Genomic DNA, 18753 nt, shown 5'->3' on the forward strand with positions numbered 1-18753 from the left:
CGGACCATGGTTGCGATATAAAATTCTCTTCTAATAAATGTTGGATACATGATCGCCGGTTCGGGAAGTTGATTGAGGAAGGCTCTAGGAAAGAAGATCTCTACTATGTCGACTTTCTCCAAGTTCCCAAGAATCAATTTTGTAATGTTGTCCAAAATAAAGATATTCATGTGTGGCATAAGAGACTTGGACATCCCAATATTGTTAAAATTTCATATTTACCTTTTGTTAAACATTTTTGTAAAGGAGATTTTACATGTAATGAATGTATTCTTGGGAAAATGAAAAGTTTACCCTTTTATCAAAGATCCATGTTTATAACAAAACCTTTTGAAATCATTCATTGTGATGTATGGGGTCCGACTCCTGTGATATCTAAAGGAGAATTCTCATATTATGTGATTTTTGTTGATGATCACACTAGGTATTGTTGGATATACTTTCTCAAACATAAGGATGAAGTTTTTTCGACTTTCAAAACTTTTCATATGATGATCTTGTTAAGATAAATCGACCACTCTAAAGTAAAGTTTATTTATTCTTAAAGTTGTTTTTGGTAATTTATAAATAATGAGAGACTCTAATGTAAATTTGCTCTCTTGGCTAATCTCTATTTAAACTAACGGAGATTAGACCTAATTAAGTTTCTAAGTTCTTTCTTTCTCTCTCTCACGTTTCTGAGTCTTTCCATTTACATGGTATCAAAGCCGTCGATCTGGGGAGTGCGATCTCGAGTTCTGCGTCAAAGTTTGAGTGAAGGGTATTAGATCACGTGAAGAGGATCAGATAAAAAGGTTCACGTGAAGAGGATCAGATAAAAAGGTGTCATTTTTTTTAATGAGTGGTACAGATCTGATAATAGATCTGAGGTCTGACAAGTGTCATGACTCAGATATGTAATCAGATCTAAAAGTCGCGTGGATCTATGGGTCTTTGTCAACCAAATTGAGTGGATACAGGTATGGGTATAGTGCTGAAGTTGTGAAGTGGGTGATTGTAAAAATTATTTTTGGTGGAGATTATATGCAGTACATTGTCGTGGATCTGGTTTTTTTTCTAGACCGTATGCTCTAGGTAGTTCAGATCTGATCACAAATTTGAATGTAGTGAAGATTAAATATAGTTTTCAGTCGTGGACATGCATAATTTTGGTTTGGTTCATTCAAATTTGGTTGTCGTGAAGAAATATTCATATTAAATAGTCATGGATCTGCATTTTTTTTTCTATAGATCTGATCACAAATTTGATGTTGTGGTGAAGTTTAAATCTATTTTTCAGTCGTGGGCCTGCATACTTTTGTTTTTGGGTCCTTCATATTTGGGTGTCGAAAAAAAAATTAAATTAAATACTTTATATTACATAGTCATGGATTTTTTTTTAGATTTGATTACAGATCTGACTCATCTGAGTGTGGTGAAGATTGGATATATTTTTCAGTTGTGGACCTGCATACTTCTATTTTGGTTCACTCATATCTGGTTGTTGTGAAGAACAATTTATATTAAATAGTCATGGTTTTTTTCTTTATCAGATCATTTGTTCTAGTTGGTTCAGATCTGATCGCAGATTTGATGTCGTGGTGAAGACTCATCATCGTAGTGGATCTGCATAGTGTGGAGCCGATCTCTATCAGATTTAATTTTTTTTAAGTGGAAGTTTATTGCAGCAGCACTATTCGTGGTGACTACTGAGGGAGTGTTATTCAGTATGGGTGAAGTTTCAAAATCCGATTTCAAGAATGAGACTATTGGGGAACATAAAGCCTTCGCAAATTCTTTCTCATGTGGGTCTTCTGTGAAATTAAATGAAACTAACTATGCACGGTGGTCCAAAACGTTTATGATGTCGGTGTCTAGACATCGTAGAAAACACATACTGTTGGAATCGGAAGCAAATGATAAGACAGGAAAATACAATACTTGGGAAGAAGATAATGACATTGTTATGTCATGGATCATGAATAACATTGAACCTCATATTGCAGATGGCCTAATTTACTACAATACGGCTAAACAAATGTGGGACAATCTTCGAGATACGTACTCTCAAAAGACTAATGTGAGTCGTGTTCTCCAGTCTTCTGTGAAATTAAATGAAACTAACTATGCACGGTGGTCCAAAACGTTTATGATGTCGGTGTCTAGACATCGTAAAAAACACATACTGTTGGAATCAGAAGCAAATGATAAGACAGGAAAATACAGTACTTGGGAAGAAGATAATGACATTGTTATGTCATGGATCATGAATAACATTGAACCTCATATTGCAGATGGCCTAATTTATTACAATACGGCTAAACAAATGTGGGACAATCTTCGAGATACGTACTCTCAAAAGACTAATGTGAGTCGTGTTCTCCAAGTTGAACAAGAAATATATAATTTGCAGCAAGGTGATCAGACATTGGTCTAGTACTATGCCTTCGTCAAAGCTGCTTTTGAAAGACTTAATGCTCATAGACCACTGTATTATTCAAAACAAAAGGATCATCAAGAACAGACTATGGTTGCTCGGTTCCTCACAGGCCTATCTTCAGAGTTCTCAGTTGCTAAAGTCCAAATGTTAACCGGGTTTGTTGTTCCTACTCTTGCTGATGCATACAATCGGTTGAGTAGACTTGCCATCTCTCTTCCACAATCTACCTGTATCTCAGTCATCTGCTTTAGCTGTTTCATCTAGTTATGGACGAGGAAACACTCTGAATGTTAGAGGAAGAGGTCGTGGAAGAGGTACGAGAGGTAGAGGTAAACTCCAATATACCTTTTGTGAAAAATCAGGACATTTAGAAGATCGTTGCTGGGATAAACATGGACGGCCTGCTTCTTCTCCATTAAAGCCAAATGTTCCAAAAGCTAATGTTACTAAAGTAGAAGTAGCGAATGACACCAGTGATTGTATCACTCTTACTCGTGCAGAATATGATGAACTGGTTGCTCATCGTCTTTCAAGTTCCTCTTCTCCTGTAGCTGGTGTGGCCTACTCAACATGAGACCATCTTTCTCCCCATGATAGTAAGTGGATTATTGACTCTGGTGCATCTAGACATCTATACGAAAATTCTCAAAAATTTTCAGATCTAAAGGCTATTACTGCACAGCGGGGTGTCTCATTAACTGATGGGAGTTCCTCCCCTATTATTGGTCAGGGAAATGTTTCTATATCTTCTTCCTTACAGTTGAACAATGTCCTTCATGTTCCTTCATTTCCTCAATGTTTACTCTCTGTTAACTGCCTTACAAAAGAGCTAAATTGTAGGGTGATATTTGATCCTGTGTGTGGTCATTTTTAGGATTTGCTGACGGGGAAGAAGATTGGTGGAGGCTATGAAGAAAATGGAGTCTATTATCTACATCACCCTTTGAGAAACATTTATGCTGCAGTCGATTTTTCCTTGAGTCATGTTCAGTGGCATCGTCGTCTCGGACATCCTTTATTGTCGAAGCTTTGTCGTGTCATTCCTCAAATTTCGTCTACTACATCATTCTAGTGTGAAGCATGTCAGTTGGGCAAGCATCATAGGAGTTTGTTTCCTTCTAGTCAGAGTCAGTCCAGTCATAAAGTCTTTGAACTTCTTTATGCGGATGTATGGGGTCCTAGTAAGATTCCTACCAGGAATCAATGTCGTTATTATCTTGTTATTGTCGATGATTTTTCGAAGTTGTCTTGGGTGTTCTTAATAAAAGAAAGATCTGAAGTTCCTAGTATTCTCAAATCATTGGTTATTGAAATAAAAACTCAATTTGAATCCGTTGTCAAGATTATCCGCACTGATAATGCCCTTGAGTTTTAAACAAAAGCACTGTTGCAATTTTATCGGGACAATGGTATTCAACCTCAAACCACGTGTGCTTATACTTTCCAACAAAATGGGGTGGCTGAGCGAAAACACATGCATCTCCTTAATGTAGCCCGCACCCTTATGAGTCAATCAAATGTTCCTGCTTCATATTGGGGTGATGCGGTTACCACGACTTGTTTTTTGATCAACCGCGTGCCTTCATCATCTATGGACGACCAAATTTTCTTGTAAATTTTGTATCCTAATGTACCCCTCTTCTCTTTTTCACCTAAGGTATTTGGGTGCATTTGTTTTGTGCACAGACTTGGACCTGACTGTGATAAATTAGCCACTCAAGTCACTAAGTGTATGTTTATAGGCTATCCCAAAAATCAAAAGGGGTATCAATGTTATGATCTGATTTCTCGTCAGGAGTATGTTAGTGCATATGTATCTTTCTTGGAGTCTATTCCATATTATTTCAGTACTGGTGGTAGGATGCAAGTTGATCAAGATGACTCATTTCTTCTTCCTGTTCCTCCTTTTCCTTTGGAATCGGTGCCCCTGACACTTCCTTCAACTCATTCTACCTTACGGTTTCTCAATCCTCCATTGGTGTATGTGCATAAAACTCCACCTCTTCCAGTGCCTCCATCTTCTTTTTCTTTTCTTGAGGCAAGTGCTCTTGATGGCAATGTCATTTTTGTTAATGATAACAGACCAATCGCTCTACGAAAGGGGACACGACAATGTACCTTATATCCTATGTCTCAGTTTGTGTCACATGCCAGAATTGGTAATCAGATGAAAGCATTTATTTCAACTTTATCTGCTGAAACTATTCCTATGAATTATCAAAAGGCAGTACTCGATAGCAGGTGGAAGCAGGCTATGCATGATGAAATGGATGCTTTACTATCTCAACAGACATGGGATCTTGTTGATCCTTCATTGGATGCAGACATTGTTGGATGCAAATGGGTATATACTATTAAGTACAACTCAGATGGTTCAATTGAAAGATACAAGGCCCGGTTAGTAGAAAAAGGTTATACTCAGACATATGGTGTTGATTTCTTTGAGACATTTTCTCCCGTAGCACAGATGAACACCATTCGTCTTATTCTCTCCGTAGTTGTTCATTGTAGATGGAGTTTGAGTCAACTAGATGTGAAAAATGCATTCCTATATGGGGATGTGTCTGAGACAGTCTACATGCAACAACCTCTTGCGTTTGTGGTTGAGGGGGAGTATCAGAAGGTGTGCATATTAAGAAAGGCGATATATTGTCTAAAGCAAAGTCCTCGTGCATGGTTTCAAAAGTTGTTTGAGGTGATGTCAAAGTTTGGTTTTAATAGGTCAGCATCAGACCACACATTATTTATCAAGAAAACTAACTCAGGCATAGTTGTTATGGTGATATATGTTGATGACATCATCCTTACAGGAGATAACATGAAAGATATTGCAGCTACGAAGGCTCATCTTCAAAAACATTTTGTTACAAAAGACCTTGGTTCTCTTAGATACTCTCTGGGCATTGAAGTGGCGAGGAGCAATGAGGGTGCAATTCTGTCTCAACGGAAGTATGTTTTTGATTTATTAAAAGAGACAGGAATGTTGGGAGCTAAACCAACAAATATTCCCATGGATCACAAAGTTCATTTATTGGATGAGGGGTCAAAACCTGTTGATAGCAGGAGCTATCACTCATTGGTAGGAAAGTTATTATATGTGACAATGACTAGACCTGATATTGCTCTGGCGGTAAGCAAGGTTAGCCAATTCATGGACAAACCGACTGCGGTACATTGGAATGCTACAATGATAATACTTAGGTACTTAAAATCTTCTCCTGGAAATGGGTTATTATTAAAAAAAGGGGCACCTTGGAAGTAGTTGCTTACTCTGATGTTGATTATGCTGGGTCTGTAGAGGATAGGAAATCTACCATAGGATTTTGTGTATTTGTGGGAGGTAACCTAATTTCTTAGAGAAGCAAGAAGCAAACCGTGGTTGCTAGGTCGAGTGTCAAATCAGAATATAGGGCTATGGTCCAAACGATAGCTAAATTAATGTGGGTTCAAACTGTGTTGACCAATCTTCAAGTGAAGGTTTCATCACCTATGGTGATGATGCGTGATAACAAGACTACATATATAGCCAATAATCTGATATTTCATGAGAGGACAAAACATATTGAAGTTGACTGTCACTATATAAGAGATATGGTTCAAGCTAGACATATCTCTACCAAGCATGTAATATCTGAGGATCAAGTTGCAGATATTTTTACAAAGCCTCTTGCCAGGCCCAGTTTCTCAAAATGTTGTGGCAAGCTGAGCATGATTGATATCTATGCTCCAGCTTGAGGGGGAGTGTTAAGATAAGTCGACCACTCTAAAGTAAAGTTTATTTATTCTTAAAGTTGTTTTTGGTAATTTATAAATAATGAGAGACTCTAATGTAAATTTGCTCTCTTGGCTAATCTCTATTTAAACTAAAGGAGATTAGACCTAATTAAGTTTCTAAGTTCTTTCTTTCTCTCTCTCTCACGTTTCTGAGTATTCTTTGAGTTTTTCCATTTACAGATCTTAAATCAATTCAATGAGAACTTAAAAATCCTTAGATTCGACTCTGGAGGAAAATACCTATCAAATGAATTCAAGAGTTATCTTGAAAGTTATGGTATTCTCTATAAAAAATCTTGTCTAAAAACCCCTCAACAAAATGGACTAGCCGAATGAAAGCATAGGCATATTATTGAAACAACTCAGACTTTGCTTATTTCCCAAAACATTTTAAAAAAACTCTGGGCTGAGGCAACCCTTACATAGGTCTATCTCATAAATAGACTTCCATCAAAAAATTTGAACAAAATTTCCTCCTTTGAAAAATTATACGAGAAGGAACCTGACTACAGCAGGTTAAGGGTATTTGGATGTAAATGTTTTGTCCTTACGGATAAAAATGATAAGCTTTTCCCAAAGGCCATTTTTTGCGCCTTTCTTGATTATTCGGAAACCCAAAAGGGTTTTCAGTGTTATGATGTTAAAAATGACAAATTGTATGTCTCCAGAAATGTGAGTTTTTTGAAAAATTTTAGTGGTTTCGAAAGCCTTGTATCTCATGATAAGAATATGGATTATTCCTTTCTATTTGAAATGTTAGCTAAAGATGATGATACAAGTGATGATGAGTCAACTCAGAATAACTCAAGCGAAAATAAAACTGAGGAAACTATCACCTCTATGCTCTCTCCTCCTCATCAACATATCGATGAGGGATCTTTTAGAGAGCCCATCACCTATGTCCATAGAGATAAAAACACCTTCAGAAGTGCTCTTGAAAGATATGATGACACCAGTAAGACTGTTTCTCCAAGAGAGGAGAACCTGCGAAGGACCAAAAGACATAGAAAAGCTCCTTCTAGGTTTATCTCATATGATTCTTTTTTACCTAAATATAGAGTCTGTCTTAGTGCCATTCATTCTTACATAGAACCTAAAAATTTTGAGGAAGCACATAAATGTTCTGAATGGGTAGAAGCTATGAAAAATAAACTCGATGCTCTAAGAAGAGCCAAGACCTGAGAATTTCAAGATCTTCCTAAGGGTAAGAAAATAATATGATGTAGATGGGTATTTAAAGTAAAAACTAAGAGCGATGGATCTCTTGAAAGATATAAGGTGAGATTAGTTGCAAATAGATATAGTCAAGAATATGGGATTGACTATGAAGAAACTTTTGCTCCTGTGACTCGAATGGTCACTGCTTGATGTCTCATCACCGTAGCCTTAATCAACAAATGAAACATCTATTAAATGGATGTTAAAAACACTTTCCTAAATGGTGATTTGAATAAAAAGGTATATATGGATGCTCCACCTAGAATGAAGACTCCCAACGGGAAAGTGCTTCGCCTTCGCAACGCACTATATGGTTTAAAACAAGCCCCCGAGGCTTGGTATGATAGGTTTAACTCCGTAGTGCTAAAAAATAGTTTTTCATCTTGTTTCACTGACACTGCCTTATTTGTTAGAAAAACCAATGCAGGGATTGTTATTCTGCTTTTATATGTGGATGATATGCTTATAATCAGAAGTGATTCTAAAGGGATTAAAAGCATAAAATCAATTTTAAAGGATAGATTTGAAATGTCTGATTTGGGGTTCCTAACTTATTTTTTGGGTATTGAAGTAGTATACTCTCATAGAGGGTATTTTTTATCTCAAACTAAGCTTGCCTCTGAGATTATTGATATGTCAGGTATCACAGATGATAAGGTTTGTGAAACTTCTGCTATAGTGGGAGCCAAAATGAAGATTGATGATGGTATTCCTCTTTCTGATCCCACCCCCTCCAGACAGCTTGTGTGATCATTGATGTATCTGAGTATTACTAGACCAAATATTTCTCATGCAGTTCATACTGCAAGTCAGTTTTAACATGCACCAACATCGGTTAACATGAGTGCAATTCTATGGGTCGTAAGATAAAGGGTACACTAAATGAGGGAGTATTCTTATCCTATTCTTCTGAATTAAAATTAATTGCTTACCCTGATTCTGACTGGGGAGATGACCCAAATAACTGTCACTCCACCACTAGTTTTTGTGTGTTTTTAGGAGATTCGTTGATCTCATGGAGATGCAAGAAGCAGCAAAAAGTGTCTTTATCCTCAACCGAAGCTGAATATCATGCCATGACAACTACTACCATGAAAATCGTATGGATTCATCAACTGTTAGAAGACATGAGGATCATATTAGAAGGGCCCACCAAACTATGCTGTGATAACAAGAGTGCAATTTATATTGCTAAGAATCATACTTTCCATGAGTGGACCAAGCACATTTAAATAGACTGTCACTATGTTCATGAAGCCTATCTGAAGGGAGTCATCAATCTTCCATATGTTACTTCAGAATATCAGTTGACAGACTTATTCACCAAAGCTTTGTGTGCTCCTCGATTCAACTTTCTCCTTGGCAAACTTTCGGTCATCTTGCCCTAAGTTTGAGGGGGCGTTAAATTATATATCAAATATTATAATCTTATATATATTATATATATATATATAAGGTGATACATACATATATATATATATATATATATATATATATATATATATATATACTATACTATACATATGTATATGTATCTACCTAATTATATATATAAAATATATATTTCTTTATTATTAGCCGTAGGGGTAGTTTAGTCATTTCACCACTCTTGAGCATATTCATTTTACGAATATGCTTGTAATTTTACTTTTTTATTTTTTTTTATTTTTATTATTTATTTTTATTTGACTTAGTCAACTCACCTTGGAGGGCCCACTCTTATAAACGTTGGGCCCCTCCAACGGTCACAATTGTGACCGTTGGAGGGGCTCCAATGTCTATAAGTTGGACCCCTCCAAGGTCCTCCTTATTGTGTATAAATAGGGGCATTTCCCCCCTTGTATTTTCAAGGCTTTGGGACAAAGCCCAAGTGTTTTTCAATAAAGCTTTTATTCTTTTATGCCTTTGTGCATTTGTGAGATTTACTTAGTTGTGATTTTGTGCACAAGTGTTCTAAGAGTGTTTTTTGTGCATGTGTGCACGTGCTTATCATAAAAATTATTAAGGTCTTCATCCTAGTATCTTGTTAAAGATACTTTTACATTTCCATATAAACTTCTTCACCCAGATCTTCATTTAAAAAGGCATTCTTGACGTCAAGTTGAAAAACAAACTATTTTTTAATAGATGCTATTGTAATAAGGGCTCCAACAATAGTCATTCGAGCAACAGGGGCAAAAGTCTCATAATAATCTACCCCATATTCTTGGACATATCCTTTGGCTACTAATCGAGTCTTAAATCTTTTTAAAGAACCATCACTTTAGTTTTTATTTTGAAAACCCATCTACATCCAATGGGTTTCTTGCCATTAGGGGGATCAATGATTTTCCAAGTTTGTGCTTTATTAAGTGTATTAAGTTCAAGTTCCATTGCTTCATTCCAATGAGCATATTGTTTGATATCATTATAATGAGATGGTTCATGGAAAGAATGAAGAGCTAACAAACAAACTCGAAAATTTAGGGAAAAAGAATCATAAGATACAAATCTATTAGGTATTTTAGAAATACAATTTGATCTCCTTTGAGAGGGTTCTTCTAACTATTCATTTTGAGAGAATTTTTCAAGGGCACAAGGAAGATTATTTTCATTTCTTCTAGTATAAACTTGTGTGTGACTTGTTATATTTTCATGTGGATCATGTTGATCATCATTTTGAGATGCAATATGATCCTCAATGGTAGCTATAAGAGGTTCAATAGTTTCAACATGAATGTCTATGCATTTCTCTTTAGGTAGCAAGTCAAACAAAAAAGAACAATCAACATTTTCATTTAGGTTATGCGAAAAACCATTTTCTTCTTTTAGAAAAGTGACGTCTTTTGAGATATAAAATTTGTTATTCAATAGGTCAAAACAACGCTAACCTTTTTGTTTTTCGCTATATCCTAAGAAAATACATTCAATTGCCCTTGAATAAAGTTTATCGTTTTTGCAAGTTAGAACAAAACACTTACATAAAAAAACTCTTAGTCTTTTATAGTCGGGAGACATGTTGTAAAGTTTTTCAAATGAAGAAAGATTTTTTCACAGAAGACGAGGGTGTTTTATTAATTAAATATGTTGAAGTAAGAACAACTTCGGCCCAAAAGGGTTTTGGAATATTTTTTAAAACTAATAGAGTTCTTGTTGTCTCTATTATGTGTCTGATTTTTTTCTGCAAGACCATTTTGTTGCGGAGTATTTGGACAAGAATGTTGATGAAGAATTCTATTTTCTTTCAAATAGCTTTGAAAATCATTGGACATGTATTCACCTCCCGAGTTAGATCTAAGAATGGACAAGTTTCTTAAAAATTGTTTTTTAACCATTACATGAAATTCTTTAAAAAAAGAGAAAACCTCAGATTTATGGTTTAAAAAGTAAATCCATGTAAATTGAGTAAAATCGTCAATAAAGACAACGTAGTATGAGAAACCTCCTTTAGATACAATAGGAGAGGGACCCCATACATCGGAATGAACAAGTTCAAACGGTCGTGTGAGAACATAATTTATTTGAGAAAATGGAGTAGCTTTAGATTTCCCAAAAATACAATCTTTACAAGTCATGTGTTTGTCTTTACAAGTATTGTCCAAAAAGGGGAAAAGAGACATCTTTAAAAAGTTCAGATGACCAAGTCTCTTATGCCAAACTTCAATGCTTTTGACATTTGCAAAATTAAAAAATGACTTGGATGGAAGGGTCAAAAAATCTATAAAATAAAGATTTCCCTTCCTATGGCCTTGCCTAATCAGTTTCCCTGACTGGAGATCCTGCACAGTACAATCTTTGGGTGAGAAAGAGACTTGGCAACTATGATCGGTAATTTGAGAGACCGAAAAAAGATTTAAGTTAACTTTTGGAACAACACTTACTTTAGGAACAAAAAAGTTTTGAAAAGATTTCAAGTCAAGTGTTTCAATACTTTCAATTTTTAAAGATGCCGTATCGATAATTGAAACATACAAAGATATAGGGTCCGAAAAAACATTCGAGAGAGAATTTTTATGAGATGTCATATGAAAAGAAGCACTGGAGTCTAGTATCCACATACCTTGAGGTGATGATGAATATGCTATAGCGGCTCCAGAAGTGGATGTTGAAGAAGTATTGATTAGATGTTGGAGGACTTCAGAAGTTTGGCAAAAAGTTTCTTTGATATCTCCTCCATTGATATTTTCTTCTTCCTTCTTTGAAGTGTTTTCTCCAACCACGGTTACCTTTCCTTTAAGCTTTGGACAAACCAACTTAATATGCCCCAGTTTATTACAATAGTGACAAATCACTCCCTTTCTATACCCATTATTTTTGGAAAAATGGGGCGGTCTATATGTTTTTACATTGTTTCTCGGCCTAGTAACAACCAAAATTTCATCATTCTTAAGGCTCATGCCAAGACGAGTTCCCTCTTGGCATACTTCGGCAAGAGCGTCTTCAATAGGTAAGACTTCACTTCTATGAAGAAGAGATGTTCTAACTTGTTCAAACTCGGGCCTAAGCCCATGAAGAAATTAAAATAAATGCTCATTTTCAATTTGTTCTCTTCTAAGCTCAATATCTTCTGAAGCCACCTACTTGGGCTCAAGAAGAGCGAGTTCATCCCAAAGAGGGGTTAAAGCACTAAAATAGTCACAGACACTCATGTCCGCTTGTCTAGTAGTTCTAATATTTTTTTGACAAAAAATTGTCTAGCTAGATCTTTTTGGGTATGCATACCCTTAAGGAAGAACCATGCTTCATTGGCTCTCCTAAATTTAGCAATGTTAGCACAATTTTTGATATTAACATTGTTCATGAACCATGCCAAAATTTTGGCATTGTTACTTTCCCAATCTTCTACCTTGGATTGGTGCTCGTTAATGACTTTGATGCGGTCATCTCCATCTAGAGCTCTCTCAACACCTCTTTCGATTTTTGTGAGCTTTAAGGTGGGTTCAAGAGTGGTGCCCGTCACAAAGCCCCACAACTTTTTACCTCTTAGATGATGTTTCATAGCCGATACCCACATAAGATAGTTTGCGCCGTTGAGTTTGAAGGATAGCTCAACTCTTGATTCATGCTCCATAGATGATGGAAAATATAGAATATGAAGAGCTCCAAGGATATTGAAAATTCAATGACTATGATACCATGTAATGAAAATAGCGGAAGAACCAACAAACCAAAGAACTCTTTAAAAGAGTAAAGTAAAAAGCCAAGAACACAAGCACGTAAAGTACACAAATGACTCATTAAGGGGTAAAATGCCTAAAAGGCAAAAATGTATTGAGAAGAGAGATAAAGTGGGCTGAAAACCCTTGCAATTACAAGAGGGAAAACCCTCTATTTGTAGAAGAGCAAAAAGGAATTGAGAGGGACCACAAGGGGGCTCCCTTCTAGTTGTTGGGAGCCCCAAGTTGGGGCCCCAACGACTAGAAGAGGGGGCCTCCTTTGTGGTCCTATTACATAAAGAAAAAAATAAAAAACAAAAAAAGGTAAAAGAAAGAAAAAAAGGAAAAACCTAGAAAAGGAAAAGTACAGGGCAATTTACCAAAATACCTCTAGTGGGTATTTAGATGTACAGAAAAAGAAAAAAAGATATATATATATATATATATATATTGACAAAAATGACCCTCCTAAGAATCATTCTTTGAAAATCTTGAGGGAATGATTCTCACAGGGTTGGAAGCGAACGTGCCCTTAATGCTAAGAAATTTGATTTATCAATTAAACCAGAAATCGGTACTATAAATTAATTGAAATTTGTCTTGTTTGCCTTGGTGATCTTTGACAAGATACTTTCGGTAAATGTGCTTTAAGCTCTCTCACTGGCTGTCATCTGAATGCCATTGTATTTAGATTATTTGCTTTTTCACGCTACTTGGTGATTTGCATGTGTTTTGTAGTTTATGATATTATGATACTAAGCTTATGAGGATGGTGATATCCATGTGTTTGGCTCTGTCGCAGAGAAACCTTTATCCATACGTTTATGCTTCAGATTGCTGTGCTGTCTAATCACCTGAATGGGAGGGACACACATGTTCGGCAGATACGAGTTTATGGCCCTCGCCCGTATGTCAAAAGTCCTCGCATTTACCGTTTTTTGTTCCATTCTTTCCCGTACTAGTGCCAGCTGGAACTTCTTTTCTAACATGATGCTGCGATACAGGAACCCTGTTCCTCATCAGCCTTTTCACTTCACATCAAGGGAGTTCACCACATACTCGTCTGTCAGATGAATAGTTTGGCCTGCTCTTGATTTTTGCAGCTCAGCTCTACTGCGATGATTGGAGCATAGTTCATTTAAGGCCCATGGAAATTGATGTTGGCACAAGATTATGTATAGCAGTGCACCTCCAAAAATATGTAGCGTCTCTGGGAAGCGTTTTTTTTTTTATTAAACATTTTGCACTTTGCAATTTTCCAAGGCTTCAACAATGTGACTCTCATGAAAGAATTCTTTGTTATATTGACATGCCTATGCCTAGGAAATGGAGGAGCGATCTGTCACATATCACTCTTAGAGCCCTAATATACTACTATAAAAAATGTTGAGATGTGCCTTGCATTCCATGTTACAACTCCGACACATGCCAATTGAGAATTTTTTTAGAGGTCTGTGGTGATAGTGAAGGGACCGAGCCGTTAGCGTCATCGTATTAACTCATTCAAGCGCTTCAGCTCTTCCTGCTGCTCCTCTACTATGGCTCGAACAACGTCTCGTATGGATACTATCCCCACCATTTTCTCATCTATGACTGACACGTGCCTGATTCCGTGATCTGTACATTCACGTGCTAGCAATAGCAGAGCATTAGAAGCCTGTTTGACACGATTGCATGTCAGGAGGTAGTAGTATTCAAGAAACCCCCCTCTAAGTTACCTGTCATCAGTTGCATTGCTTTGAGAACATTGGTATCAGAAGCCATGAGCTTGTACGAGAGTAGTTCAAAATCATACCATAAATCAAGGTGGTAAGGTGGTCAGTTAGCTTATCGTTACTTGTATCGGTTGACCCAATAGTAACATCATATCTTAAATTTTTAATAAAATAAAATTTTAAAAAAAAATCAGTAAAAATAATAATCATGAAATAATGATGAATTGCATAAATTAAGTATAAAATGACATTATGAAGCATTTATGTCTTTATTACATACCACAAGAGTCATACTTTCATATGACATAAATAAAAACATCTCACAATAACAAGTTTTTTAATAAAACATTAATACATATCAATAATCATAATCATCTTCATTATCTTTTTTTCTCTTTCTTCAACATTTACATTGTCCTCAAGATACGTTAAATTTTCATCATCTACTTTTTGTATTCTTTTCATGTTAATTCATTAAATGTCTTCATTCAAAAGAGCCTTCACTTATGTGTAGAAGTTAGCCCTTAAAACGGTTTTTAAACCCAAAATGAAAAATATCGCTTTTTGGGTCATTTTTAGTGCATCAGACCGGTATCGTACGATACAGTATAGGTTGATACACTATCAAGTGTATCGTATGATCCACCCGATAGAGTACGATACGCACTCATATCACATTATATAAAAAAGTAACAATACTTATCATGTTGTATCTTACGATACAACATAATACGGACAACCATGCCATAAATAATGTAATGAGGAACTGCAAGATAAAAATAGGAGATGCTCTCATAAAAAGAGAAAGGTGCAGCAACGTACGTACCTCTTCGTCTCCAACCTTGGTGGCTTTGCAGGGTCTTTCCTGTATAATGATCTTTCTCAAATAGTCTGCAGCACCACCATTCTTTTGCAAGACCGTAAAAAAAAAAAAAAACAATTTTTGCATATCATGGATCGTTCTGTCCTACATAAACATGCACCCCATTTGAATTTACCAACCAGTAGATTCCACAGACTGTTCTGGCAAAGGAAAGATTCCCTACGGAGTCTGGGAAACACTTTGTAGATGACAGGTTACACATCTAAGTATGGCGCAGTTGTAAAGGCACCTTTGCGGGTTCAGCAAATCACGTCTGAACACCACCAACGTCGGATGCTAAGGACTTTTTCTTTTTTGAGTGAAACCGATAGTATTGAATAACTTCAACTACGCCCAGGATTGAGAGAACAGTGACCAAACAAACCTTCTTGGCTGCATCATATACACCATCATGAGTATAGCACCAAATCAACAAGCCAGACTCCTCTTTTGCTTTCAAGATATCTTCAATTGTGGTCTTTACGAGTCCATTTCCTCCATTATGAGTTGCAAAGGAAAGAAATCTAAAACACGAAAATACGTTGTGCTTGAAAACTACATTACTGCTCATATTCAGATGCTGCAAAGGTGCAAGCTTCGGCGCCTGCCCACTGAAAAGTCGACACACACAGTTCGATGAGATCAAACACACACACACACACACAATAAAACAAAGATTTTACTCGGTCAACTTAACCTACGTCCACCGAGTCTCTCTCTACTTGACGCACAGAGAGGAGAGGTTTTCTTTGATTATATAATTGTTTACATTTGAATCAAATCTCATACAAGGATTAACACATCTATTGATTTGATGAATCTTGATATCTTTGGACAACTTGTTGATAGGCACTTTCATAGGAGTCCTGAATGTATCAAATACATTAATGTGCACACACACAATAGTAGCTTTACCAGAAGTATCCACATTAGATGTGATCTCCTTAGAACGTGGGATCTTCTTATCACAATCCACATTAGACGAGAACTCATTTGGATGAGGTACACGATAGAGTTTGTTTAGATAACTATCATTCATTATCGGGTTTACCTCTGAAAGAAACTCAGATTTTTAACGTGGTTCAGTTCCTGTTAGGGAACCTACGTCCACGATGCCTCTCTCTGTCATTCAAATCTTTTCTCGAGAGAGGTTTTCATTTATATATAGTTTCTCTACAGATAGATACATCTTTGGATAAGGTATAGATACAAAAGGATTCACTTTTTGTTTTACGGATCTATCATCTTTATCTTGAGGAGATCTTTTGCTGCAATCTTGATCTTGTAAACTGCTTTTATCATATTTGGCTTTATCTTGAGGAGATCCTTTACTGCATGTTTTGAGGTTGTCCACATTTGATGGACTGTTCTCATTTGATTCTCTAACAACCCCCCCTCAAGTTCAATGATGGTCTCATCACATTGAACTTGTTGCAGAGAAAGTTGTGCCGGTCCGTAGATAGCAGTTTGGTGAGAGCATCAACCAACTGATCTCTAGTAGAGATGTATCAAACTTCGATTTCCTTCTTAGCTATTTTATCTCTGACAAAGTAAATGTCAATTTCGATGTGTTTGCTTTTGTTGTGATAGATCGGATGAGATGCCAAGTATGTTGCTCCAATGTTATCACACCACACAACAGGAGTTTTAGAGATGTGGATGTCCAGATCTTGCATAAGTATTTGATCCAACATATTTCCGCAATGCTATTAGCTAGAGCTCAATATTCAGATTCTGTACTGGATCTAGAAACAATTGCTTGTTTCTTTGAGCTCCATGATATGAGGTTGGGTCCAATGTAGACAACATATCCTCCTGTGAATTTCCTGTCATCTGGATTGTTGACCCAATCTGCATCAGAGTAGATGTTTATAGAAAAATCATACGATCTTTTTATAACAAATTTGTAATCCAATGTTCCCTTGAAATATCTCAAAATCCATTTTACTGTTGTCCAATGTAGATCTGTAGGAGCATGCATGTATTGACATACTCTATTGACTGCAAAAGAGATATCAAGTCTAGTTAAGGTAGCATATTGAAGAGCTCCAACAATGCTTTTGTAAAGAGACAGATCTTTGAATGTTGAGCCTGAGTTGACATTCAACTGAGAGGCTGTGGCCATAGGAGTTTTTGGCTGATTTGGCGTCCATCATGTTGATCCATTTTAGGAGTTCCCAAATGTACTTTTGCTATGACATAAAGATTCCTTGAGAAGAGAAATCAGTTTGAATTCCCAAAAAATAATGCAATCTGCCCAAGTCTTTTAGAGCAAATTCCTTCCCAAGCCTGCAAATAAGTTGTTGAACAAATGCTGACGAATTACTTGTTATAATGATGTCATCAACATATATAAGCACAAAAATAATGTGCCTATCATTTTTTAGAACAAATAACGAAGTATCGGTTCAGACTCCCTTAAAGCCTAAGCTTTGAAGAAAAGTACTTAGTCTGGCATACCAGGCTCGAGGTGCTTGTTTGAGTCTGTATAAAGCCCTTTGAAGTTTGCATACATGTCCTGGTGTTTTCTAATCTTCAAAACCAGGAGGCTACTCCATGTAGACTTCTTCATCAATATATCCATGTAGGAATGCATTTTGCACATCCAATTGTTTTATCTCTCAATTGTTTGCAATGGCAAGAGCAAGAACCAACCGTATAGTTGTAGGTTTAACGACGGGGCTAAATGTTTCAAAATAGTCTACCCCTTCTTGTTGACTGAAGCCCTTGGCGACAAGTCTGGCTTTATATCTTTCTAGTGACCCTGTAAGGCCCCCAATATTTTTGAGATAATATAATATACGATGTGCTTCAGTGAATGAAATTTCTTGTATAATTGCATGGATTTTTTTCATATATATATATATATATATATATATATATATATATATATATATATATATATATATATATATATATATATATATATATATATATATCGATATACGAGGCCTTAAATTGCGTAAGTGAGATATACATAATAATTGAAGGGAATCCGTGACATTTAATCTCGAGAATCTTAGATCAAATTCATAATATATATTTAGTTTATCCCTGAATTTGAGACCCAAATGAGGAAAAAACCTCATTATTTCATGTGAATTACTGAAAAACGTATATCGATAGAACGTGAGTCATAACGAGAGCAAATTTCGCGAGAAATAAAATTTTCTTGAGATAAGCCTTGAGGATTTAATTGTAATTGGGAATTTAGAGAAAAAAAATATATAAAACAAAATATGTCATGATGTTTTAATTATAATAAATGGCTTAAATAAAAGAAGACGTTTTGAGCTAGGTCTGACTAGGGGAGGGTTGACCAAGCCCTTGGTCGACCACTTTTGGCAATGTTGGATGTCCCTAGCTATGAAAATCAGCTGGTCAAGTTGACCAGCTAGGACAATGGAAAATATGTAAGAAGTGGATCATATCCTAAAGGGAGGGCCACGATTGGCCCTACCCCCATATGTGTGACCTCATGATGATGCATGGGGCATCATCGTGAGGGTGGGGCGCCCCTCCAAGGCAATTGCATGGGGCTGTGTGCCATGGGATTTTAAATTTAAATTTGCGGCATCACAAAGATTGGTATCAGAGCAATTATAAGTGTAGTCCAAGACTTCAATATGC

The 18753-nt window shown here is 36.3% G+C and overlaps 1 protein-coding gene across 2 annotated transcripts in view; it reads left to right on the forward strand.

Moving 5' to 3' along the window:
- APC10 (anaphase promoting complex 10) overlaps positions 1-13744 on the forward strand; it is a 167545-nt gene extending 153801 nt beyond the window's left edge. For both annotated transcript variants that reach the window (XM_090012440.1, XM_090012441.1), the window contains 2 exons: positions 13349-13453; positions 13551-13744. In XM_090012440.1, coding sequence (XP_089868566.1) covers positions 13349-13453; positions 13551-13620 — 175 coding nt within the window. In that variant the 3' untranslated portion in view covers positions 13621-13744. The remainder of the gene's footprint in view (positions 1-13348; positions 13454-13550) is intronic.
- Positions 13745-18753: the final 5009 nt, after the last annotated feature.

Source organism: Nuphar pumila, chromosome 7 (assembly GCF_984573655.1).
Source record: "Nuphar pumila chromosome 7, dmNupPumi1.hap1.1, whole genome shotgun sequence".
Classification (NCBI taxonomy): Eukaryota; Viridiplantae; Streptophyta; class Magnoliopsida; order Nymphaeales; family Nymphaeaceae; genus Nuphar; species Nuphar pumila.